The sequence below is a fragment of the Ambystoma mexicanum genome, chromosome 2q (assembly GCF_040938575.1).
Source record: "Ambystoma mexicanum isolate Mex_15411 chromosome 2q, UKY_AmexF1_1, whole genome shotgun sequence".
In the NCBI taxonomy this organism is placed as follows: Eukaryota; Metazoa; Chordata; class Amphibia; order Caudata; family Ambystomatidae; genus Ambystoma; species Ambystoma mexicanum.
This window is the reverse complement of record NC_090924.1, coordinates 150,934,750-150,962,487: the sequence shown is the minus strand read 5'-3', so window position 1 is coordinate 150,962,487 and position 27,738 is coordinate 150,934,750. Positions and strand designations below refer to the sequence as shown.

Genomic DNA, 27,738 nt, shown 5'->3' with positions numbered 1-27,738 from the left:
TTACAAAAAGCACTTTATGGCAAAATGAAAATATTGCAAAACAAAAACAGGGTGAGTTAAGGTTGGCATGATATTTGAGTTTAATATGATATTTGTTGATGTATTAATACAGTTTATTATGTTGTTACCTTAATGTTATAATTTCTGATGTTTGTAGACTAAACATTTTTGTTGGTTTAGCCTTAAGTCTTTTAAAAGAAATGTTTTCGTCAAATAATGTATATATGCATGTGTCTTTTCCCCCTCCCCCGGGTGAACTGCTGCTTCTCTTTCTCTGAGCTGAGCACTGAACGCAGAGAACTGCATCTGCCCTCTAAGGTAATGTCGAAATGGAGACACTACTCACTTCACAAGCTAAATCAACTTACGGACAAAGAAACTCTACATTTCAGTCTCGCAGACCGTTACCCAACTTTCTTGCTATACACTGCAAGGCAGTTCTCCTTATGATCATGCACTTGGCCATATTCTGCTCCTACAATGAGCGATTATCAACGCACTGGGTATGTTTGCGTTTTCACAAACACTGCTGCCAAACCTTAAATCTAACACGCAAAGCTTGTATAAACACAACGGGCCTCATTGCAAGCTCAGCGGTAACCATGCCGGTAAATCCAGAAGGTTGCCGCTGGACTTGCGAATTTAACCGGCGCCTGGCTTGCCGGTAACAGCGGGGCATTCGAACCCTGCCGGTCCGGAAAGTGAGGCACCAGTAAAATGGAATTCCCCATTCCCATAGAGTCCCATAGTCCCATAGGACTCTATGGGAATGGGCAAGATGGAAGCACCAGCACCGTTAATAAGTGTGCCAGTGTTTCCATGTAAATCTGCCTACCATGGCTGATTTGTCCAGCAGGGTCAGACCTGCCGGGTACAGCAACTGCGGCAGGCAGACTTAGGGTGTGCCGGTCTGGTAACAACGGTGCTTACCGGCACTGTTGTTACCGGACAGGCATACTTAGAATGAGTCCCAATATGTTCCAAATTCAGTACGCTGCCCTCCTCACAGTGGCTGCGCTCTGCACATTCCTTAAGATGTTCTCAAAACAGTTTAACTTCTGATGTTCCCTCAAATATTGAAAACCCTGCAGTAACTTCTGGATCTTGTTCAACACAGAAAGGTCTATTTAACCAAACTCTCAAAGTTCTTAAAGGAACCAGTCATGTGGCATAAACATGGAACTTCCAAAAACTGGTTGTGTTCTCTCGTGGTATTCAGATAAAAGGCAGTTAAGAAACCCTAGCAGAGTTTCACCCTACATGTAACCTTAGGTTGGCAAGCCAGTCTTCAACTCCATCTTGGATAGGGTTGGAATTTGCTTCCTGAAACAGTCTCTGGTAAGGAAAATGAACTTTTTACAAATACAGTTACTCCCAATTGCAGGACTGTACCACCTACCCACCCCAGATTCCCTAGTTGGACACTCCCCTACCTTACAAAGACCTGACATTAGGAGACAGGGAAATGCTGTCAGCATTGACGTCTCCTACTTCACAGTCAGGAAACACCTTAACACCTCATAAGAGTCCTACATGTAAGTAGTGGGGTGGGCCTGCAGCTACTGGATGCCCTGCATGATAGCACCTTTATGGCACCATACAGATGCTCAAGCATCACCCATAAAATCTTGACCGTTAGGAGATGATGGTGCAGTGACAAGTCACCCATGACATCAAATTTAGCAGGGTGCTCTTGGAAGTCTCTTTACTATGTTGGGGGTTATGTCTTCTAAGCCACAGTACTCCAGTGACGTGAAAAGCACTACCTATAGGAAAAGGCAGGGTCACTATCACTATTTCCTTGCAGGACAGTAGCTGTGTGTGGCACTGGAAATCTATTATGAAGAGTGTGAAGGAGATGAGGGGAAAACTGAGGCCAGTTAACCTGTTGCTTTCAGTCCCGAAACAGACCTGACAGGTGGGAGAAAACCCCTGGTAGCATCCAATGCCAAAATATAACTTGGTTATGTCTGGATGGAAGACACAGAAGATATCCCTGATGAAGTGAAAGCACTGCCTAGAAAAGAAGAACGAAACAGGAAAGGTAATGACAACTGCTACCATCTGAACTAGCATTTAGAGGTGAGCAGCTCTGACATTAGAAGTAAGAAAGCTATGCAAAGTGAGCGAGAGAACCTATTTCATGAATGGGCAAGGAGCGGGAAAGCCTGCATACATTTGCACAGCCATTGAGAGGAAGAGAGCTGCAAAGGCAGTCCCCAGGGATAAGGAGGTTAGAGGAGTAAAGCTGCTGACTGGGTTAGAAGCACCTTGGAGAAGGAGTCAGCGCAAGACACCATTATTTGAGTAAGGAAATTATATGTGGGAATACCACTGCCTAATGTGACATTGAGTCCGGGATCTCAGTACAAACTGAGGTACCACCCTTCATAGAAACCACTATATGGTGGAGCACTTTGTTTGAAGTCCTACTGCAAGCTACACTCTGCAATCCTGATGCATTCTGAGACACCGAGCCCAAGTTCTGAGAGAACACTGAAAAAAATGTGGCATGTCTTATCGTTGGTTAAAACTGAAACATGTGTCTTCTCTTTGGTGTATTTACACTGTAGGGCAACTGAAGGAAAAAATAAGATACAAAAACAACCACATTGGAAAGGGGTAAGTGAAGTAAAAATGTATTAAAAAGGGGCAAGGTGTCCAATGCATTAAAAAAAAAACAATCCAAAAAAACCAAATAAACAAAAGAAAAGAAAAAAAGGATAAGGGGGCGGAAAAAGCCACAGGTGACTGAAGCGAAAAAACTGCATTCTGAAAAACCAATGAATGCTGAGACACTCACTCCAAAGTGAACTAAAGAAAGTACACATTGACAACCTGAATAATCCGGCACAGTCCACATTTCCAAAATGAACTGAATAAACTACATGCTGAGAAGCCACTGTATACTGGGACACTGAATCCAAATTCCCAGAGCGAACATAAGAAATCACACAGGAGAACCAGCTGCATGCTGGGAACTGAGTCCAAGTTCCCTGAGCGGAAAAAAAAGAACCTACTTGAAAAGAATATGCTGTATGCTGGGATACAAAGTCCAGGATCCCAGCACAAGCTAAAGAAATTTCGCACTGAGGACCCACAGCATGAATGAACACGAAGTCTAAGTACTTAAGAGTAAACTAACCATATGGAGAACCTCTGCATACCAGGAGAGAATTGTATTAATAATAACCACATTGAGAACCCCTTAGGCACTGAGCATGAAGGTCCAGAGTGAACTAAAAGTAACACTAGCAGCAAAACTGCTGCACACTTGGATAGTGCGGATAAACTCCTAGAGCACATCATCCTTAGATAGGAAACTGTAACATGTGCAAACACTCCTACATCAACTAAAACCACCCACTACTGAAATGTTGCTGTTTCTTTTGGGGACATTCAATCCAAATCCCCTAAACTGAGAAAGGAAAACGCTAAATATCTGTTGCATTTTAGGAGATGGAGCCAAGTTTTCGAGCACAAATTAGGAAAGACCCAACCATTACCCACTGTGAGACTGCAGACAATTTTCAAGAACAAACCAAAAAAAGCCCAACAGTATCAACTTCAGTCTTAAATAATTCTTATTGAAACTTTACCCCAGTCATCCATAATTTTCTTCCCCAAGAATGTCACAGGGCTTGTAGGTACGTGAACCATATGCCACTACAACTGATAATCCATTGACAAAAACTATACTCAAACTACTTCTGCAATAACATGGAAATGGACAGCTGATAGCGGAGAAGGCCTGCAGTTATGCCACCCTTGCCAAGCCCACTAGACACACACACATACATTATGACACATCATAGTAGGAGCTGGGCAGGGCCTTTAGATATTTAGATATTCTAACTCACTCCCTGGAAGCACTGAACAGGTGCCCACATAGCCACTCACATATCAACTCAACAACTTTGACAGGTAGACCAACACCAGCATATTCCTACATAGACTTAATAAACACCCTTGAAGTGTGATCACTCATGTCTGTCTTACTTTGATGCCATGCCTTCCTTACACATTTGACGGAAGGGCCTATGGTCCCTCTCCCCAGTAGGAAACTGGAAAGTCCTATTGACGGAGTGCTCGGTAACCTCTTGACGGAGTGCTCAGTAACCAAGCCCTTTTTGCATAGAGGATATAGGAAGCTAAGATTCCCTTTGGAAGTATTTGCCTCTGATCAGACATGGGCATGTTTGAATTCAAGAAGTTGTTTGGTACTTACCTATACAATGTATTATATCTGGATTGAAACAGAACATTTATTGAAAACAGTTTAACATTCTATGGATGATTGATACATGAAAAAAGCTGTTATCAATGATAATGGTTAGATATAGTATGATAGATTTTCGAAAACCTGTGAAAAAATATGTAAGAATCAAGACTCGGACCAGGTTGGGTTGTTTTGCTGTAATAAGGCTTTATTCAAATAAAGTGTAACCAAAAGAAATTATAGTCCATTAACTCCTTGAAAGTTACTTCACTCTCAGGTAGCCTTCCAGGGATGTAACTTAGCACTCCTAAGTTTCCTTTGTGTCCGGATAGGCCCACCAGTCGTTCCTTCTCTCTTCGTCCTCTCCGTATGACTAGAAAAAGCAACAACAAAATGTAGATCAGTTCCCGGGCTTTTATTTGATGTGACTGACTTTTTTTTCCCGCCAATGGAAACCTCCACTGTCTATCGGGCTTCCCATTGGTTGATTCAGCCATGTTCCGCCTCCATTAAAGGCTGCCGTCGGCTTCCTTAACACCTGGTTCTCCCGCTTGTCAGGGGAAATTTGCTCCCAGTCCTGGTCGCTCCATGATTCCCCCCCCCTTTTGGAAGACCCCGGCCACTCTCCTCCCTACCTCCACATGGGCCAACACATCCCGGCTCCTGCAGAGCGGGCCGCCTCGCCAAGCCAGCCGTCTCTCCCTCCGCATCTCCCCTGATGGCGAGAGGAGCTCGGCGGGCCGCGCGGGTCTGTGCTCCGCGGCTGCCCACGTCTCCTGTAGGTTCGCCGCCACCAGCCCAGACCCCATGCCATAGCCCTCGACGCCGGAGCCGGCGAAGTCAGGTAAGGAAATGCAGGATATAGGTGCCCTTTCTGTCACGCGCCCGACTGTCACAAGGCCGTGAAGTCCCGCTACCCCCTCCACTTCGGGTTGTGCTTCACATCTCCCCATCTCAAATCCTGGCCAATTGGGCAAGGGAGCATTCCTGGACAGATAGTCGGCCACCAGTTGGAACCCAGCAGGCTTGTGTAAGGTAAGAAAATTGAGCCGTTGCAAAGACAGGAACCATCTGAGTGCACGCTGGTTGCTGTCTTTATGTCTTGTGAGCCACTGTAGGGGTGCATGATCCGTATACAACGTAAAGCAGCGACCCAAAAGATAATATTTGAGGGTTTCCACCGCCCATTTGAGGGCCAAACACTCTTTCTCAATAGTGGAACAGGCCTCCTCGTGAGGTACGAGTTTCCTGCTTACAAAACAGACCGGTTGAAGTTCACCATCCTGTTCCTGCGAAAGGACTGCTCCAAGACCGTGGTTCGATGCGTCTGTCTGAAGAAAGAAATGGTTACGGAAGTCGGGACACCGCAGTACTGGGTTCGAAGTGATCCTTCGTTTCAGGACATCGATAGCTTCCAAAGCAGCAGTATTATTTGTTAGATTAGGAGATCCTTTATTTCTTAAAGCATCGGTTAAGGGAGCTGCCACCATGGAGAAATCAGGAATAAACCTTTGGTAGTAGCCGATGAAACCCAAAAAGGCTCGAATTTGTTTTCTTGTAGTTGGTGTTGGAATCTCGTGAATGGCTTTGATCTTTGAGAATTGGGGTCGTAAGGTGCCTCCGCCTACTAGGTGTCCCAGATACTTTGTTTCGTGTGCCCCTAATACTGTTTTCTTCGGATTGATGTGTAGGCCAGCTTCATATAACTCAGTCACCACCTGTTCTAAGTGATGTAGATGGTCTCTCCAGGTGGTGCTATACACGACAATGTCTTCCAAGTAAGCCACAGCATAGTTCTCATGGGGATGTCGTATGACGTCCATCAGTCTCTGGAAGGTAGCTGGGGCCCCGTGTAAACCAAATGGCAAAACCTTAAATTGATATAGCCCTTGGGGTGTTGTAAAGGCAGTTTTCTCCCGGTCTGTGGATTTCAAGGGTTTCTGCCAATAGCCTTTCGTTAGGTCTAACATACTTAGGTATTTGACAGATCCGAGCCTTTCCAACAGCTCGTCCATCCATGGCATATGCTTCGTAACTGGAAATCGAATTCAGTTATCGGTAATCCATACAAAACCTGATTGTACCGTCCGGCTTTGGTACCAGTACTATCGGGGAGGACCATGAGCTGGCTGATGGTTCGATTATATCCATGCGGAGCATATCTTCCACCTCGTTTTTGATAACTAGCCTTCTTGCTTCTGGAATATGATAGGGTCTTAGTCTGACAGTCTGTCCGGGATCGGTTTTGATCTCATGGTCAATTATATCTGTTCTTCCTGGTAAGGCGGAGAATGTTTTCTTAAAGGGTGCCAGTCTGGTCAAAAGTTCAGACTTCATGGAAGGTGTCAGATTGGTCCCCCATTGAACATCCTCGAGCTTGCCTCGTTCACGATTCACGTTCTGTTCTGAGGCATCTTCACTGGTGTCCAATGTTGCTGCTAATACAGGCGTGGTCCATGCTTTTAGCACATTCACATGGTATACCTTGTCTGGTGTGGTTCGATTGGGTTGGTGGATCTGATATGTCACAGGGCTGAGAACTTCCTTAACTTCATAAGGACCTCTCCATCTGGCCAATAGTTTGTTGGAGCTGGTGGGTAGCAGGACTAGTCCTTGATCCCCCTTTTGAAATGTTCTCATCCGACTTCCTTTATTATAGTTTTTCTCTTGGGTTAATTGTGCTTGTCCTAGATTTGTCTCGGCCATTGAACGGAGTGCTGTCAGATGTTCTTTTAGCTCTACGGTGTACTCCATTAATGTGATCTCATTCGAAGTCTCCCATTCCTCCTTTACAATATCTAATATGGTACGGGGTTGTCTTCCGAAAAGGAGCTCAAATGGAGAAAAGCCAGTAGACGACTGTGGGGTGTCCCGTAATACCATCAAGACCAAGGGCAATATGCGTTCCCAATTTTTCCCATCTGGTCGGTTACTCTCCGTATCATCTTCTTTATCGTCTTGTTGTATCTTTCGACAAGGCCATCGGTCTGGGGATGGTATACCGAGTTGCGTAACTGATGAATCTGCAGTCTCTCGCATACCTGCCGAAATAAGGTGGACATAAAATTGGTCCCTTGGTCGGTAATAAATTCTGAGGGTAATCCTACACTTGCGAAGAAGGGGATGAGCTGATCGCATAGTTGTCGGGCTGATGTTCCCTTCAAGGGGAATGCCTCCGGGTATCGCGTAGCATAGTCGACGATGACTAGTAGATACTTGTATCCTCGAGAAGTGGGTTCTATTGGGCCAACGATGTCCATACCTATCCGTTGGAAAGGCACATTAATAAGGGGCATCTTCTGCAAAGGGGCCTTTGAGGGTAAAATGCCACTGGTTAGCTGGCAAGTGGGGCAAGCCTTACAGAACTGAGCTACTTCACCATATATGCCTGGCCAGTAGAACCTTCTCAGAATGTTCTGCTGGGTTTTCAGGGATGCCATGTGTCCACCACAGGGGTGGTTATGTGCCAGCTGCATTATGACCATCCTATGTAGTTTAGGTAATACCAGTTGTTCCTTTACATCCCCGTCATCCGCCTTGAATTTTCGGTACAAAAGTCCATGACGGAATAGGAAGCCAGGTCCCTTCGTCACGTCTGGATCTTTCTCATTAGCCGCTCTCTCACGTGCTACCCGAAGGGTGGGATCTGTCAGGGTTTCCCCCCTCAGGGAATCTTTATGATCTTCGGGTTTCCAGTCGATGGGTCGGGTCATGTAACTGGCTTGGCACCACTCTAGTCTATTCCGTCTTTTATGCCCGGGAGGGTTTCTGGGGTCACCTAACTTTGTGGTGTTGTTGTTGTACCCCATCCCTCTTTCCTCTTCTAGGGCCTTTAGTGCCTTATCAAAATGAGATAGATCTGTTCCTAGGACCACCGGGGTGGGTAGGGCAGGAAGGACGGCAGCCTTTAACTGAGTGGTTTCATGGTTCATTTCTATCTGTATCTCCTTCACCGGGTATGATTTTACGTCCCCATGTATACATCTTATCGTTATAGAAATGTTAGGTAAACTAGGTGTATTACTCACGGTTGGAGATATGGCTGTTTGTCGGCTCCCGCTGTCCAGCAGTGCCCGAGTTGGCCTTCCATCCACCCTTATATCCACGATGTATGTATCCGGTTGGCGTTCTTCCGGCTGAGGCTTCATGTAGCCAATCTCCATAGGCTTGGTTGTTGTCATGATGCCTACCCCCGGAGCACCAGGCCAGGCCCAGCACCCCCGGGAGCAGGCATCATGCCCCCGGGTAAAAGCCCAGCGGCCCCTTATAGGGGCTCTTTGGACTTTGGCGCCAGGCTCATGTTGGACATCAGTCCTGGCGCCATAGGCGCCAGGCTCATAAAGGAAAGTGTTTGGTGCACTTACCTGATGCAGACCATGCTGCATACTCACCTGATGCAGACCATGCTGCATGAAGACCCAAGCCAAATGAGGCTTAGGAGGGACTATTTTACTGAAGGGACTATTTTGTTATTTGGGTGGGGCTGTGGAAGAATACTTACCTACGACTTCTTCCAAGGCTATTTAAGCCACGCCCGGACAGCCACATGTGCTTCGCGTTGTTCTGCATCCCAGCAGCTGAACGCTCACCGTGTCTGCTCCTGCACCTGGACCCCAGCCACGCCCGCCTCGAACCTGGAACACCTGTAAGGAAAGAAGAGAAGAGAAAGGTGAAAACCAAGAACTTATTCAAACTTCTTACCTGCATCCGGAATCTTAACGCCAGCATTCTTGAAGAAAGACTTCCATTTAAAAGCATTGCGTTGCTCGCTGCAGCACCGCGTTTCACTCACCTGTCCTCGAGACATCTCCCGGCTCCATCGCGGCTGTCAGCACCGGTCGCCACATCTCTGCACCTAGGGGAGAGAAGAAGAGACAAAAGGTGAGCAGAGGGAACACAGGAGGAAAACAGAATTTTCAGCCATAATACTTACCGGCTTTTCTTGGTGAACCATTCCACATTTCGGGTCGGCGCCGCTTCGTTGGCAGGTACCGCACCCCTGCCCCTATGGGAAAGGACAAAAGACATTACTGGGGAGTTATAAAGACAATTAGAGGGGTCGCCCTCATCACTAACTCACCTGATTTTACCATCGGCAATTTAAGCCCTCAACGCATCGCCTTCGTTCTGCACCTGAAATAAAGGACAGATCACAGGTTAGGAAGACAACATAAAAAGAGGCTCACACTTGAACTTTTGAATCTTCATACTTACGGCGTATCGCTCAGAAAAGTCAAGTGGATTTTGCCAGCGCCATTCTGAAAACCAGTGAAGTAACTGGACAAACGCACGCCCCTGCACCAGAAGCAGGATGGAGAGTTCATCCTTCCAAACCATAAGGTGAGCTTAAACCAGGGGTTTTGGAGGAAGTCAGAGAAGAACGAAGGGGGAAAGTGGGGAGCAAGCACACTATTCGGCAGACAGTTAATCCCCTTTCTCATCTGCAGAAGGATATTCCTATGGGCCAGACAAGCAAGATTTGGGGGTCCTGTTCAATCGGTGGTCAGAGTTCTGCGCATCACGCTTGAAGAGGCCACAGCAACCCAGACTAGACCAGCGCCTCCGTGGGAGCCAGGTGAGCGTTACAGAACGCGAAGCCTTCCTACAAATTCCCACCCAGGCGCTATGGAAACTTCTGAGACTGACCAGTTGGCCCAACTACTGGGGGAATTACGGGCCGAAGTACACGCCGCTCGTCAAGGGACTAATGCTCTCAGGAGGGAAGTGATTGTAACAAAGGAAAGAGCTGATGACCTGGCTAGACAGCTTTTGCAAGGTCAAGCTGGACAAACTCCTTTACCCGGTTCCGGGGGGAACCCCGCTCCAGTGCTTTCCAGTAACCCGGTGCAGATTAATCTACCTGGAAACATGCCGCTGGCCCCACCCGAACGCTTTGCTGGGGACCCCAAACGATTCGCCGTATTCATGAATCAGTGTCGTTTGCATTTCCTATGCAGACCTGGGGCCTTCCCTAATGACCAGACCAATGTAGCCTTTGTATTGTCATATCTCAGCGGCAGTGCTGCCGATTGGTCAGTTCCACTGGTAACTCAAGATGACCCGATTCTTCGTGATTTTCAAGGATTTCAAGCAAGCATGGAAATGTTATTTGCTCGTCACTCCCAGGGACAGGCTCTGGATGACGAACTTCTATCTCTGTGACAGGGCAATGAAGACCTCCTATCCTACATTGCAACCTTTAATAGACTAATTGTGGAAACTGGGTGGCCAGGGGATAAAAGAATCACGTTATTTTATCGAGGTCTACGCCGAGAACTTAAAGATGTCCTGGCCCAATTTGTAAATCCGCCCCAAGAATGCTCTGAATATATAGACTTAGTGGTCCAATTGGATCACAGACTGCAAAACAGAAAAGCAGATCGGTCCAAGTTTGAGACCCGGGTGTTGGTCAAGACCCACGCTAACCTCAAGGGGGCTGATGCCTCTGAGCCCATGCAAATCGGAGGGGTTAAAGGACCTCTAACTCAAAAGGAACGTGAAAGAAGACGGCAGATGCAATTATGTCTTTATTGTGGGTCCTCTGGACACTTTCTACGAGATTGCCCGGCAAAGCCGCCCAAGGTGGTAGGAGCTGCTGATAAAATCCATGAAAACTCTGTATCGGGAAACGACCACGCCCGACAAGCGTAGGGGTCCGCTTGCCGAGCTTGAAAACTAACTCTCAGACCTCGCATTTCATTGTGCCAATGGTCCTCGTAGATCAGGAACAGCCTAAGCGGTTGCATGCAATAAAGGCATACATCGATAGTGGGGCTATAGGAAACTATGTGGATCGTGAATTGGTCTCCAGGATTAACCTCCCTCTGCATCCTAAAACCAGCAAAGATGTCATCACCACAGTTGATGGAACCGAAATTGCCTCTGGACCGGTAACACATTCCACAGCTGAGGTGACACTTGTAGGTCCGGACGGCCATCGGGAGGCAGTTGTGTTTGATGTAACCAAGGCTCCACAGTTTCAGGTTATTCTCGGAATCCCTTGGTTAGAGACACATAATCCTCGAATTGATTGGCGAGCGAAGAGAATAACCTTCCCGGATTGTGCACAAACCTGCTACCCAGAAAATCTGACTATCAGTCTAGCATCAGTAACCTCTGTCTCCATGCAACTACCTCCGGAATACCAAGACTTTCAGGACGTCTTCCAAAAGGAACAGGCCAACACGTTACCTCCACACAGATCGTACGATTGCCAAATCGATCTGGTGCCCGGTGCATAACCCCCTTGTAGCAGGATTTATGCCATTACAGAACCGGAGAATCTGCATTTGAGACAATATTTAGATCAATACCTAGCCAATGGTTTCATTCGCCCGTCAAAGTCTCCGGCATCCTCGGCTTTGTTCTTCGTACCAAAAAAAGAAGGCGACCTTAGAACTTGTATCGATTACTGCGCATTGAACCAGATAACTGTTAAAAATCGTTACCCTCTGCCTTTGATCCCTGAACTCCTTGACCAGGTGAAGGACGCTTGCCTATACACCAAGTTAGATCTCCGGGGTGCTTATCATCTGGTACGAGTAAAAGAAGGCGACAAATGGAAAACGGCCTTCCGTACAAAATATGGACTTTTCGAATACCAGGTGATGCCTTTCGGGTTGTGCAACGCGCCTGCTGCCTTCCAATTCTTCGTGAACGATGTCCTTCGGGAACTCATCGATGTCTGTGTTGTCGTGTATATCGATGACATTCTGGTGTACTCCTCTTCGGAATCAGATCACAGAAAACATGTCAGGGCCGTCCTAGAGAAATTGCGCCAGCACAAACTGTTTGCAAAGCTGGAAAAATGCATTTTCCATACCACTGAGGTTGAGTTTCTTGGATTCATCCTGACACCTAAAGGGGTCCGAATGGACTCACGGAAAGTGGATGCCATCCTCAAATGGCCATCACCTAGTTCGGGGAAAGGTGTCCAAAGCATGCTTGGTTTTGCCAATTTTTATCGCAGGTTTATCCCGGAATTTTCACGTGTGGTGCAACCCATCACTGCACTCTTGCGGAAAAATGAACGTTTTGAATGGACCGAGGAAGCTGAACAGGCCTTTCAGGAATTGAAAGCTAAATTTACGTCCGCACCTATTTTGAAACACCCGCATCCCGATCTCCCATATATAGTCGAAACCGACGCGTCCAGCTTAGCCATGGGAGCTGTCCTGTCTCAGAGAGACCCCGAAACTAACCAACTGCACCCCGTAGCATTTTGGTCCAGAAAGTTCTCGCCGCCTGAGATAAATTATGCAATCACCGATAAGGAATTATTAGCCATTAAGTCCGCCTTTAAGGCTTGGCGGCATTATCTTCTTGGCTCCAGGCATACCATCACCGTGATCACTGATCACCGAAATTTACAATATTTAAAAACTGCCAAGGCTCAGTCTTCACGACAGCTCCGATGGGCTTTGTTCTTTGCTGAGTTCGATTTTGTAATCACTTACCGTCCCGGCTGTAAGAATGGCAAAGCGGACGCGCTATCTCGAATTGGAATGGGAGAAATGGACACAAACTCAGAACCTGTGCCGATAATTCCCAAACAAAGAATTTTGGGGATAACCACTTTACAAACCCTTGAAGACATTCAAGCACGGGTAAAACAATTCCTGGACTCTTCAGCCTTGCAGGATTGGATCAAAAGGGGGTCTTACATTTCAGTCAACGATGGCTTACCTTACTTCCAAGGACGCTTATTTTTGCCAAAAAAGGAATTGCAAGAACTGGTTATTTCCCGTCATCATGATACTCTGATGGAAGGACATCCTGGCATTGCCAAAACAGAGGAAAAAATTAAACAACAATTCTGGTCGCCTTCCTAGCGAAAGGATATTAAATATTTTGTGATGTCCTGTGGAGTTTGCGCCCAAAACAAAGGTCAAAAAACAAAACCCGCCGGTCTTCTTCAACCCTTAGACATTCCACCAGCACCTTGGCACACCTTGTCACTAGATTTTATCACGGACCTGCCCTCTTGTAATGGATACAATACTATTCTGGTTGTGGTGGATTTATTTTCCAAGATGGCCCATTTTATTCCGTTGAAAGGATTACCTTCAGCTTTTGTTCTTGCCAAGGAATTCCTCGAAAATATCATCCGTTTGCATGGATTCCCGTCCATACTAGTCTCCGATCGGGGAAGCCAGTTTATTTCTCATTTTTGGAAAAAGTGTTGTCAACTGGCACAAATCGACGTAAGACTCTCAACCAGCCACCACCCACAGACCGATGGTCAGACGGAGAGAACGAACCAGACCCTTGAACAATATCTACGATGTATGTTGCACCAATCGGAGGGTAATTGGAAGGATATTTTATGGGTGGCTGAATATGCATACAATAACTCGATACACTCTGGAACTGGTCAGAGCCCCTTTTATACCCTATATGGACATCACCCTCGTACTTCAGACTTGGACTCACCTTTGAGCCTTGAAATGCCCGCAGTGGACCATTTGCATTCTACGATTACTCAAGCCTTCAAGGATGCAACTGCACACTTACAACATGCGAAAGGGAAATACAAAAAGAATGCGGATCTGCATCGAAGAGAGGCACCTCCATACCAAATAGGGGATCAAGTATGGTTGGCTACCAAACACTTATCGCTCAAGGGACCTCAGACTTTTAATCCAAGGTATTTAGGCCCTTACTCGATCAAAGCTATAATTAACCCAGTGGCAGTCAAGCTAGATCTACCAGCTAACATGCGGATTCACCCCGTTTTTCATGTGTCACTTTTGAAACCAGTGCAACCAGGAACCAGATTAATAAAGCCACCAGAACCAATCCAGATAGATGGGGAGCCTGAATTCGAGGTGAAGAACATTTTGGATTCTAAGATCTCAAAATCAAAACTTTTCTATCTAATTGATTGGAAGGGGTACGGGCCTCAGGAAAGGTCTTGGGAACCCAGCGACCACGTACATGCACCTCGGCTAGTAAAAAGGTTCCATCTGAATTTCCCAAACAAACCGAAACCTCCAGAGGGAACGACCTTGGGAGGGGCCTTGGGGGGGGGGGAGTGCTGTCATGATGCCTACCCCCGGAGCACCAGGCCAGGCCCAGCACCCCCGGGAGCAGGCATCATGCCCCCGGGTAAAAGCCCAGCGGCCCCTTATAGGGGCTCTTTGGACTCTGTCCTGGCGCCTTTGGCGCCAGGCTCATGTTGGACATCAGTCCTGGCGCCATAGGCGCCAGGCTCATAAAGGAAAGTGTTTGGTGCACTTACCTGATGCAGACCATGCTGCATACTCACCTGATGCAGACCATGCTGCATGAAGACCCAAGCCAAATGAGGCTTAGGAGGGACTATTTTACTAAAGGGACTATTTTGTTATTTGGGTGGGGCTGTGGAAGAATACTTACCTACGACTTCTTCCAAGGCTATTTAAGCCACGCCCGGACAGCCACATGTGCTTCGCGTTGTTCTGCATCCCAGCAGCTGAACGCTCACTGTGTCTGCTCCTGCACCTGGACTCCAGCCACGCCCGCCTCGAACCTGGAACACCTGTAAGGAAAGAAGAGAAGAGAAAGGTGAAAACCAAGAACTTATTCAAACTTCTTACCTGCATCAGGAATCTTCACGCCAGCATTCTTGAAGAAAGACTTCCATTTAAAAGCATTGCGTTGCTCGCTGCAGCGCCGCGTTTCACTCACCTGTCCTCGAGACATCTCCCGGCTCCATCGCGCCTGTCAGCACCAGTCGCCACATCTCTGCACCTAGGGGAGAGAAGAAGAGACAAAAGGTGAGCAGAGGGAACACAGGAGGAAAACAGAATTTTCAGCCATAATACTTACCGGCTTTTCTTGGTGAACCATTCCACATTTCGGGTCGGCGCCGCTTCGTTGGCAGGTACTGCACCCCGGCCCCTACGGGAAAGGACAAAAGACATTACTGGGGAGTTATAAAGACATTTAGAGGGGTCGCCCTCATCACTAACTCACCTGATTTTACCATCGGCAATTTAACCCCTCAACGCATCGCCTTCGTTCTGCACCTGAAATAAAGGACAGATCACAGGTTAGGAAGACAACATAAAAAGAGGCTCACACTTGAACTTTTGAATCTTCATACTTACGGCGTATCGCTCAGAAAAGTCAAGTGGATTTTGCCAGCGCCATTCTGAAAACCAGTGAAGTAACTGGACGAACGCACGCCCCTGCACCAGAAGCAGGATGGAGAGTTCATCCTTCCAAACCATAAGGTGAGCTTAAACCAGGGGTTTTGGAGGAAGTCAGAGAAGAACGAAGGGGGAAAGTGGGGAGCAAGCACACTATTCGGCAGACAGTTAATCCCCTTTCTCATCTGCAGAAGGATATTCCTATGGGCCAGACAAGCAAGATTTGGGGGTCCTGTTCAATCGGTGGTCCGAGTTCTGCGCATCACGCTTGAAGAGGCCACAGTAACCCAGACTAGACCAGCGCCTCCGTGGGAGCCAGGTGAGCGTTACAGTTGTCTTCCGTCTGGGACAGAATCGGTCAATGTGGCCCCATTCACTGCATTCAAAGCATTGGGGCTGTCAAAACCCCGGGGAGATAGGAGACCGTTTTTCCTCATATCCAAACTTCCTTTCTTCTGGCTTCCTTAAAGTTTCCTCTAATGGCCTCCATCTGGTGTGTGACACTCTTAGGGGCCTTTGTACCGGATGTTCAATGCTAGATGAGGTCATCCTTCCTGGTATACTAGTCGTGGGAAAGCGACTATATCCGGCCTTTTGGTAAACCGACGCAATGTCCACGGCTTCCGCCAATGTAGGCCTGTGATGTTGCCTAACCTATCTCTGCATCGGGCCTGGCAAAGCTTTAATGAATTGTTCTAGTATTATTTTGTCCAGAAGGGGTTGGTTAGCTGGTGTGGGTGACTGCATCCACTTCTCCGTCAGATCTTTGATGCGGTAATATAACTGCCTGGGGCTCTCTCCGCTTTTTAGCTTGGTGTCCCTTAGCTGGATGCGGTAGGCCTCTTCATCCAGGCCTAAACGATCCAGTACGGCTGCTTAGATTTCCCCATAGGGAGTATTGCCATTCGGATTCACCGCCTGATATGCTCCCTGCATTACTCCAGACAGCAGGGGAGCAACATACTATCCCCAACGCTCAGGTGGCCATTGCGCATTTCTCGCAATTCTTTCAAAACTAGTGAAGAAAAAGGCCGGATCTTCCCCTTCTTTATACTTCTGGAGTAGGGTGGACGGCACCATGGGTTGCTTCCTTGTGCTGGCCACAGCATCTGTGAGTCTGGTAATGGTCTCGTGTTGTTTGTCCTGGGCCGTGGTCGGTAAGGTGCCCTGCATTTGGATGGCTTGCTGGAATGCCTGGCGGTCCGCCGCCACTTGTTGTGTTTGCAGCTGTATTAGTTGCTGCAACTGTTGTTGATCATACGCAATGGCTTTAATCAGGGTCTCCATTGCGTTGTCGCAGATCCCACCTTCGTCGCCAATGTAAGAATCAAGACTTGGACCAGGTTGGGTTGATTTGCTGTAATAAGGCTTTATTCAAATAAAGTGTAACCAAAATAAATTATAGTCCATTAACTCCTTGAAAGTTACTTCACTCTCAGGTAGCCTTCCAGGGATGTAACTTAGCACTCCTAAATTTCCTTTGTGTCCGGATAGGCCCACCAGTCGTTCCTTCTCTCTTTGTCCTCTCCGTATGACTAGAAAAAGAAACAACAACATGTAGATCAGTTCCCAGGCTTTTATTTGATGTGAATGACTTGTTTCCCCGCCAATGGAAACCTCCCCTATCTGGCTTCCCATTGGTTGATTCAGCCATGTCCCGCCTCCATTAAAGGCTGCCGCCGGCTTCCTTAACACCTGGTTCTCCCGCTTGTCAGGGGAAATTCGCTCACAGTCCTGGTCGCTCCGTGAGGCCCCCCCCCTTTTGGAAGATCCCAGCCACTCTCCTCCCTCCCTCCACATGGGCCAACACATCCCGGCTCCTGCAGAGCGGACCGCCTCGCCGAGCAAGCCGTCTCTCCCTCTGCGTCTCCCCTGACGGCGAGAGGAGCTCGGCGGGCCGTGCAGGTCTGTGCTCCGCGGCTGCCCGCATCTCATGTAGGTTCGCCGCCACCAGCCCAGACCCCATGCCATAGCCCTCGACGCCAGAGCCGGCGAAGTCAGGTAAGGAAATGCAGGATGTAGGTGCCCTTTCCGTCTCGCGGCCGACTGCCACAAGGCCGTGAAGTCCCGCTACCCCCTCCACTTCGGGTTCCGCTTCACAAAATGTGAGCGTTCACTTTTAGGACCTGATGAAACGTTTTTTTGATGTGAGTGCTCTTTTTTAGGACTTAATTAAATGTTTTTTATACTTTCTTAAAAATTGTTTGTATATGTTTCTCTTTTACATAGTGTTGAAGGTTAAATTTAACTATACAACACTTTAATTAAAAAAAAGAATGTCCTATTGGTGCCTAACTCTACTGCAGGACCTTTCACCCCACTTATCGCACAGATTTCGACCATGCCACCCTTGCCTATGTCTACTGCTTTGGTGATGATTCTAGAAGATAATTAGTGCCACAAGGTTATGTGAGCGCTAGAAGTGTGCGCTATAAATCTCAGGCAACGTGATATAACCTATAACTTTTATAATTCTTTTCTCAGGGTCAGCCACATTCCCCACCACATGTTGTCAGAGATTTTGACTCATTGTTATGCATTGAATTTTAAAGAGTGAGAATAAAAACGTGATTTTCTTAGAATGCACAATGAAAGGGCTCTATGCTTAAGTGTAAGTGAAAGCGATAATTTAGCTGTGAGTTCTACAACACACATGTAGGGACAACAAATTAATCGGTCTATTAGTTCTAAGTAGCAGTATAAAGCACTGGCTTTATACAGAGAACAGCGCCTGTGGGGCTTGGAATATTACACCTTGCGGGCTTTACATATGTTGCGACTGCAGGCTAGGGATGATTAGCCTTAGTTTTTAATATTGAATAGCCATGGACCTTAAAACTATTCTTGGCCAGTTCAACGCCCCAAACTGTTTAGGGGAAAGTAAAGAAGGTTTATACACTGCATATTTGATTATTTCAGACATTGCGATATAAGGAGTGAAGTGTGTGAATTTAAATGGATGTGCGTTGAAACAATTCTGTTTTCATGGAAGCCAATCTTTAAACCTGAAATACAAGCCTGACAAAATAATATAAATGGTCATTTTAAAAGCGATTTAGCTGAGTAATGTTCAGTTGCCTTTGCATGATTTTGTTGCACCTGAATATGATGCAAAGCACTATATATCCATGGTTTAATTCCAGAATCAAAGGGCTATGCATCTCCTTACCAAGGAAAAATGCACTGATGATGTAATGTAAAATGTTGGGCACAGGAACAGGAACTCTATTACTAAATGCAATCGTATAGCGCCATCACTGTTTAATTGTGATACTGGCTAGTCTGATAAGAATAATGATAATGGGAGGTTGACATTGATTAAAGGCTGTCTTTGGCAAAGTTAGGGTTTTTTAGACCCCTGATTTTTGGTAGGTTTTTCTATCCAGGAGTCTGTCTTTGAAGCTTGGCATTGTTGGTCTTCTCTCATGAAAGATGTCAGCTGAAGAGGTTTCGCTGGCTGTTTGTTCAGCTGGGCTCCATTGGGGAAATATGCTGGTTTCAGTCAATTGACCAATAAATCCACCATTCATTTTGTGAGTATCAATAGGGACAATTAGATGTTTGAAATGTTTCCTAGATAGATAAATCCTGTTTCACTATCTTTTGTCATCCTAGTTTTATCTGCTAGTGGACAAGGAAACTGGATTTTCATAAAGTGTGAATAATCTGCCAAACTGAAAACCTAGTATTATGGTATAAAGTGTATTCATCGGCAGTCATTTTTCTGATGGTATTGTTTTTCTGATTTCTTGTGATTGAAAAAATCAAGAGAAAAATATGTGGGGGTGTGGGCAAGGGTATGTAAGTAGTCAGGGGTAGGGAATAGGGAAGAGAGGGTTTGAGGGAAACCCCAAAAACAAAAATAAAATTGTTGGTGTTTTTTCATTTTGAAGAAAAACCCATCAAAAAAAGACTTTCGATGAATGAAAATAGAAACAATATTATTAAGAACTGCCAAGGTCTATCTTAAAAATGAAATGTAGTTGGGCCTGTGTCTGTGTGTGTAGCAATATTCTGCAAAGCTGAGTGAACGTCTAATTTGTCTATATGTCAATGTGTGGTTGCTCTGGATTTTTTAATTGTATTTTTTATAATTGTATTGTGTTTTTTGAAAGCACAACATGTAAATAGGAAACTTCAGCGAGTATAGTAAAAGAAAGGCAGCGGGTAAAGGGGGAAGCAAAGGGGTCAGGGTTAAAGGGAGACCTGAAGGTAAGTTAATGTGAAGAACACGCATATTTGTATGGTGGAGTAAGAGAGTTCAGGCATTAAACATAATACTAAGAGTGCAGAATAATATTCCAGCCTTGATTAATCGTCAGTAGGCTGGGTCCTAAAGATTGCACCTTCTTTTTGAAAATGATCCAAATATCATTAATTTCGACAGTCTCCTGAGATTGTCACAGTATACTTTTCACATCTCCATGGGCCCAATTTACAAAGCGTTTTTGAACGGGTGTTTCCATAGGAAAACACTTTTGTAAATCGACACCCCATGAGTGTGTTCTTCCTTTTGTTAACAACATCATTCTGAATATTTCTTAGCAATTAAAATGTGTTTAATGTTTACTGCTATATGATACAGCTAAATGTCAACTGTTATCACCTCAGTCATATTCTTTTTGGGGAGGCTCGACTTTATTGTTATGATCCTAAAAGGAAACGACTAACATGGAGGAGATCTTGACGTGGATCTAACATCAGCTGAGGTTCCCCTGGGACTTATGCAATGTACGATAAAGAAGCAAGCATTGAGCATTCCGCAATTTTTGAGCTTTTTCTGTCTAAAATCAACTGCATGTTCAAATGGCGTTGGTACTACAGCCATGCTGGCCTGAAGGGAATGTGGGTAATGTATATGGCATGCCTTATGCCTTGAAACACTTGTGTATAGGCACGTTATAAATGCCATATTGATCATATCATTTATAAGGCCAGTAGGGGTAGGCCGAAGTCAGATGAACTTGGCATGGAAATGACTTGGCTACTGTGAAACCATGGGATTTTGAAACAGATTATTTCGGTAATGATCAGTGATGCAGGAAGGGCTATAATTTACTGTTATTAAGAACAAGCAACATTACAACATGCCTCTTTGTAATCCGATATTGTACAGTAATTTCATCTAAGAAAAAGTATACCACGAAAACCTGGCACACAAATACAATACAGGCTACGACCCATGGCATGTACAACAGAGGGGACATATGTAGAACATGTATGAAGAACAGGCTTGTGTAATTGTTGTAGAGACCAATTTATTTTAGAACCCTTTGGAACTCTTCAATTTTTTTGCAAAAAGCTGATCACATTACAGTGTATAAACAAGGTGAGCTTAAGTGTGCTCACCAAGCAAAAATGGCATGCAAGGCAAAAGTTTATATGACAATGCAGTGCATAGTGGATGTGCACTGGTTCTCACCTAGCTGAACAGTCTGAGGTAAATGGACCGGCTCCCCAACACCAGCTTTGTTTACAGATGAAATGCGGAATCGGTAGTCTTCGCCCGGCATAAGGTTATCCACAACAAACTCCATGCTTTGAACTGCTTCTGCGTTGCACCGCTGCCAGCCACTACCTGGGGATTTCATCTCAACATGGTAGCCTATGATCTCAGCACCGCCATCACTCAGCGGTGTGAACCAGGATAGGGTTACTGAGTTGCTGCTCTTACTTACAATTTCTGGCTCTTCTGGGGGGTCAGGGAGAGCTAAAGGTACAACAGATTCCCAACATTTAAAAAAACATTAGTTCTTTAAAATCTTCACAAATTATTTGTTTATTAGAAATATAAGAAATCTCATGGGTACATCTTTTAAGATATGTTAATTATGTTATTTCTAACAACTCCTTTTACATGTGACAAAACTAATATAAAGCCCCAAATTGTCAATCAGACAGTCCTGACTATTTAGAAACTAGAAATAAGACATAGTCATAGTTGATGATAAGTTGATGAAGGAAAGTGTAAACCAGTTATGTTTATTTAGAGTTTCAGAGACGGTTCCTCCAGATACTATTATTTTCATTGTTAGCACCAATGGTTACTATGGAGGAGTTTCACAGGCTCTTGATACCTGCTATTTTTGTAGTCATTGGCGTTTCTCTATGTGAAGGCTGCTGCTTTTGGAACTAAATGTGAGCAGAATTTTAACTAGTGATTGGTGGCATAATCAACCTTAAAGGTGCAAGGACATAAAAATAAGATTTTCGCAAAATAAATAATACTTTTTTTGGCTACCTTACATAGGAGAGGAAGACATTTAAAAATCTGAACCTTAAGATTATTTACAGCCAATAAAAAAATATTTTCATGTGGCAGGAACCCCAACAGGAAAAGGTGATGAAATATCTTGGATATGTGGGTGCCTCCTGCGGATATCCACACACTGCTAGTCACTTTAAAAAACATTTAGGAGCTTTACAAATACTACAATCTTTTGTTTAAATAAGTTACAGGTAATATGCTGTATCCATTTAAACTGTTGAATATTCCTACATATATTAGGCAACTTGGAAAAAGTTAGGCATGGTAGTGTAAACGTTATGTATATATATATATATATATATATATATATATATATATATATATATATATATATATATATATATATATATATATATATCCTTTACCAATCCCAACTTCTGTAAAAATGATCAAATACATTTTAAAACTTTCAAAAACTTGAGATACTTAATTATGCATTTATTACTAATTGATATCCTTTTTTCCAACTTATTGCAACTTTTAAAAAAGCGAAATACCAGCTGAGAACCTACTTTTCTGGCACCTTTATTAAACAAACAAACTGAAACTCCCATATAACTTTTAACTTTAAAATACAAATAAGGTGAGTTCCGATGATGTAGTAGACAATTCTAACCTAAAAAATAAAACCTCTGAGATATTTTTTCTAAAATGAAAATACATTTCACACTGTTTGGTAAGTTATATAATGCATACGAATCAAAAAATAAATCCCAAAAAGTTAAGCCAATACTTACCAACCAAACCCATCTTTTTTTAAGACTGCTAAATAACTTTTTTAATATTTAAAAATCTTCTGATTGATTGGTAAAATAGTTTGAAATACACCCACCGAACTATCTTATTTTTTTCAAAAATAAAGAAAATTATTATTACTTTACCAATCAATCACAATCTAAAAAACCCTACATTTTGTGAAAATGCTTGGTTGATTAAAGGATATTAAATGGAAAGAAATAATGTTTTATCAGTCCGCTACATTTTTGTACAATGTATAAAGTGTTATATTTGAAATCTATCAACTATCATCAACTTAGTTAAAAGTTCTAAAGAAAATGTGTAATATTTCCAAAGTTGGCATTGGTTGCTAAATATTTCTAATACATTTCATAATATTTGAGTAACTCCGCTCAGCTCTTTATAAATGTCGCAAAAGTTATAGAGAGCATTTAGCAACCATTTATTCTTTTTAAACCAACTCCTAAATGCTCGTTATTTTAAAATAAGTGAGGTTGGATAGAGGAACAACTATATATATATTTTTACCAACCAATCCCAACCTTCTTTAAAAGTAAGATAGTTATGGATATTAAGTATTTACTGAAAAAAGCATTTTTACAGCACTCAAATAATTTGTATATCATTTAAACAAAGTTGGCTTTTTTCGTTAAACTGATCTAAATAACTTGACCATCAATCTACTAATCAAGTCAATTTTATACGTTTTTTAACATCTAAACCCAATTTTTATTACAATAGTGATTAAATTAGTAATACAATTTTCTTTACTTTTCACAATCCAAATGTTGCCCTTTTTGAGCAGACTGCATAATGAAGGTAAGCTGTGGAATTTACAACAGATATTTTGAGAGCATTGTGGAAGTGGAATAGTACACATGTTCATATCTGTAGAACGAGCTAGAATCTAAGTAGGTATGTTACCTTGTCACGTAGGAAATTATTCTAATCCCAAACCATTCAAACCTTCCCTATATGTAGGGAGATTCAATATTCCCTAATGTGACATATGATCATGAAACCAATCAAAATGCTATACATATATCTGATACTAATTATACATTGTTTAAAGCTCCATGATCACTTAGTCGCTACGATTTCAGTAAATATCAATAAGTTAAAGAATTATAATTAGAAAGACATTTTGACAGTCAACATGACTTTTGAGGCAATGCAATGCAAGCTTAGTTACAGTGGAACCAGTGACTATATCTCTCGCCGAACATTGCTTTTGATGATCTTACCTATAACAGATATCTTTGCTGATGCAATGGCCTCTCTTGAAGCAAACGTCACCTCTCCGATATGATGCAACCGAGCCTCTTTTAAGATGAGTGTGTAGGTGCAACCATCTACCAACAATGACCAGTTTTCGTCTGGCTGGATGTCGATGCCATTGTGGTACCAGGCCACCTCGTTTACTGGCACTGCTTCACTTAGCACACAGCTAAATGTTGCCTGGCCTCCAGCCGTGACATCAGCATCAACAAGAGATTTCACAAAGTCCAACCGCCATCCTGGAGTCAGAAAATGTATCATCAAACATTAGTTGCCAAAGGTAAACAAGAAAACTTAGTTTCATTCTTTTTCACTTGTCATTTAATAGGGCAAGTGTGGGTGCCGTACAAAATGTAATATACAGTTGTGGTTAAGTTGGGGAAACTCCACAATGTATCTGTAGAAATTTGTAAATATGTGATGCCCCCGATTCACAAATGGGCATCTATATGTGTGCATCTTTGATAAACAAATGCAAGTGTGGTGCCGACCGCTGTCCAGTCAAAGTTTCGAAACAATAGTTTCGAATGCCAAAAGTTCTGACACAAAAGTGTCGGAAAAAAAGTTTTGAATATATTTTTTTATATTAAAGGGTTTATTTTAATTTGGTATTGTAAAATAAGTGTTTAAAAAATAAACGGGAGTTTGGGGGGGACCACCCCATAAAAAAATAAAAAAGAAAAAATGTGAAACTTTTTTTTCGACACTTTTGTGTCAGAACTTTTGGCATTCAAAACTTTGACTGTCGAAACAGTCACTATGCACCGTGCCGACAATGTACTCATGTACGATGCATTCAAAAATGCGAGCACAATCCGACATTCCTATCTGAAATAGGTGCCAGAGAAATAGTAAAATCCTAAAGTATCATTCCTGATCTTTCTCACCATTGCCTCAACTGTAGAGAGCAGATGCACAAACTGCTGCCACCCAAAATACATTTCTTCCTCTTTGATACAGGGTGACATTTATTTTCTGTTCTATGAGAATTTATATAAATAGCCTAAAAGACCCATTACAAAGAATTCTGCTCTCATCATTAGTGAGTGAGGCCTGCCGATGCCAGCAGGCTCCAGTCCTGCACCCAGGTGGATGCTGAAAAGATATGGTGGCATTCACTTAAAAGTGTTGCCCCAGCAAATCCTGTGTCACTAAAGATGATATTTTGCAGTAATCGATGGCCCTTCAAATATGATATCATAAAGAGTCAGATAATAAAGAAACTCTTGCATCCTTTAATTGTAATATTTATCTTCTAACTCTTGCATTGAAACATTTATTTTTTTATTGTTTTAGTTCAAAATCAACCTTTCAATAAAACATTCTTGTTTACAGGTATTACATAAAGAATTCTTGATAAACACAAATTATAGAAAAGAAAAAAAACTAAAACTAAGCAAGAGCGAAAAACAAATCAATAATGGAAATAAATATTCTAAAACAGTAATCAGTTTTACTCTTTTTTAACCCGTTAACACTTATGGGTCAGTTCATAAGTGTAATGTTTTTGCCATAAGTTACACTGTGTGCAAGTTACTTCTACATTTGCGCCTTCCCTGAAAAAGGCTTTCTCAAAGAAATTAGATGTAACTTCCTACAGTTGTAAAATTAATGTACGTTACACCTGTTCCACAATAAGGATCACATACACTTACAATTGTCAGTCCGACATGGATTACCTTGCTCCTGAGTAGTTTACACCATGTCAGATAAGAACACATTTAGAATTGTATAAGATTAATATTAATAAACCTTTTTCTATCACTCCTTATTCTATATCCACAACATTTATCTTCTTATTCTGCACATCCCACAAATGTACACACACTTTCACTCCAAATACTTACACCTAACAAAGTCTACAAACCCCTCTGTTCAGGTAATCTGATTTCCACACAAAACACTCCACAGAAACAACTCTTCTAACTTCCTCACTACTGCCGACTACTCCTACCTGTCATTCATTGTTATCTTCCTCGACCACATTGCTGCCTTCATTACTGTTGACCAGTCTTCTGTTCAGCTTGCTCTCCTCAAATCTTGGCTTTAAGGACACTGCCTATGGGTGAAGCCTTTACACTTTACATATCCTCAATAAACTAATTTTCTCCCTTAGATTCTCGTTAACTGCTTTTTGCCAATGACAGTCAAATCTTTTAACATCCCCAATACACCAGTGAACTATCCTCTTGCATCAAATTGTCTCTCCACCATTTAAGCCAAGGATGCTACAGTGATACCCAATAGGCAGTGCCTTCAAGACAGAAGTGATCTTCCATCATCAAACTCCATACCGATCCTGCCCTCATATATATCGTTTCTACCATATGTCCTCAACCCGTAACGCAAGACCTACATACTGCGGTTTGTATTTGACTATGACCTCAAACAGTTCATCACATCTACTACAGCAATAGATAAGTCATAGATCCATTCATGAATAAGGGTCAGTGGACAAATGTACAGTTACAGCTACCACAGCTGTTGCAACTTACCGGCAAGGTCTAAAGTGTGCCAAATAACTGTAATCATGACTTTCAGAAATGAAAATTAGCCCATTGCTTGCTCAGTGGTCTTTAAAATGGCCATAGGAGGTGCAAATCAATATTTGCCATCGCTGATCACACCCACATGTAACAAATACAGACAGAGAGCATCAAACAAAGGGGTTTGTGTCAACAAACAAAAGATTGAGCAGCTAGCAATGGCTAAGGTTATTGGGCAAACAATGTGCAGTCATCATAAGTAAAGGATGGAGAGATGAATACAGGAAGGACACATTTTCAGCACAGCCATGTGTTGCTGTTTCCATTGTACGCATACTCCCATATATACCTGTATTTTTATTGGGTAGTTTCATTATCACCTATTTATGTGCTGAATTGAGTATGTCAGATCCAAATTCATTGATAATTAGTTTACTGCAATCTCGGGAGAGATACTAAACACATATTGAATCATAGTAAAGTGATTTGTCTAAATCACCTGGCTGTCAAGTGTTTGCCCTCTAATGCGCAAAACATACAGGGCTCCTGCATAGGCAGGAACACTTGGTTGGCACAAACTGAACTGTTCCAATGATGCATCTATGAGAGGTGCACTATGTAACATTAGCACTATTTCACGGTTGTAGGTCAAGGATCGAAAACAAAAGGTTCGAATGCCTTTTTTTCGACTCCAAAAGGACCGAAAAAAAGGGTTGACTTTTTTTATGGGGGGGAATCCCCTGCCAACCCCCGTTTTCTTTTTTTAAAAAACTTTTTATGCATACTACACCTAAAAAATATATAAATAAATTAATTAATTAAAAAAAACATTCAACCCTTTTTTTTCAGTCCTTTTGTATTCAAACAAAAGGGTATTCGATCCTTTATTTTCGATCCTTTGGCTGGACACCCTATTTCACCGGTTATTCACTCTGCAGTGAACATCCAGATCTACAAACAACTGAAATAATCAGAAGGTGAAACAATGGCCACCATCATCTCAGGAGCTACTGTACTATATACTTAACACCATGATACCAGTGCTCTTAGGGGTACAGTACCCATAAAACGAATTTCACTCACTGCAGCAACAGCCTCCGAATGCCATAATATACAGCACAGTACACCTCCTGACTCGACAACCCACCAGGGAAAACAAACTAAGCAGTCAATATACCAGCTCACACTTAACATTTCCAAAGCCAGTGCCTCTGATTCATCCACACTCATGCCCATCCCGACCAAAGATAGTCCGCCACAGTCATCACTCACATGGCCACCACCTAGGTCACCATTGGCCTTTACCTTTTACAGTAAGGAATGCAGAAGTCACAACATCGCTAGCCATGAAAGTGACTCTGCAGCTGTCCTGGGAAGTCAGGTTCTTCAGGAGGAGCAGATGCCTTCGGCCATTCTCGAAGAACACCATCTCAGTATTTTCTGTTGTCTTTGCAGGCTCGTCATCAATGAGCCAGTTGTAGTTGTAGCACTCAGGTTTGGAGAGGTAGACTTCGAACAGAGCTTCGCCCCCCTCCACTGCCTCTACATTCTCCAGCCCCTGAAGAATTGTGTTCTTGGCTATGAATGATATAGGAAAATGAACACCTTTAATAAACA

General features: G+C 43.5%; 1 protein-coding gene across 12 annotated transcripts in view; it reads right to left on the bottom strand.

Moving 5' to 3' along the window:
* The window catches only part of OBSCN (obscurin, cytoskeletal calmodulin and titin-interacting RhoGEF), a 3,169,051-nt gene that overhangs the window by 1,454,184 nt on the left and 1,687,129 nt on the right, over positions 1 to 27,738 (bottom strand). For 11 of the 12 annotated variants that reach the window (XM_069647058.1, XM_069647061.1, XM_069647066.1 and 8 more), the window contains 3 exons: positions 27,427 to 27,699; positions 23,602 to 23,874; positions 20,774 to 21,061 (listed from right to left, as the gene is read on the bottom strand). In XM_069647058.1, coding sequence (XP_069503159.1) covers positions 20,774 to 21,061; positions 23,602 to 23,874; positions 27,427 to 27,699 — 834 coding nt within the window. The remainder of the gene's footprint in view (positions 1 to 20,773; positions 21,062 to 23,601; positions 23,875 to 27,426; positions 27,700 to 27,738) is intronic. The other variant, XM_069647065.1, reaches the window with a different exon arrangement.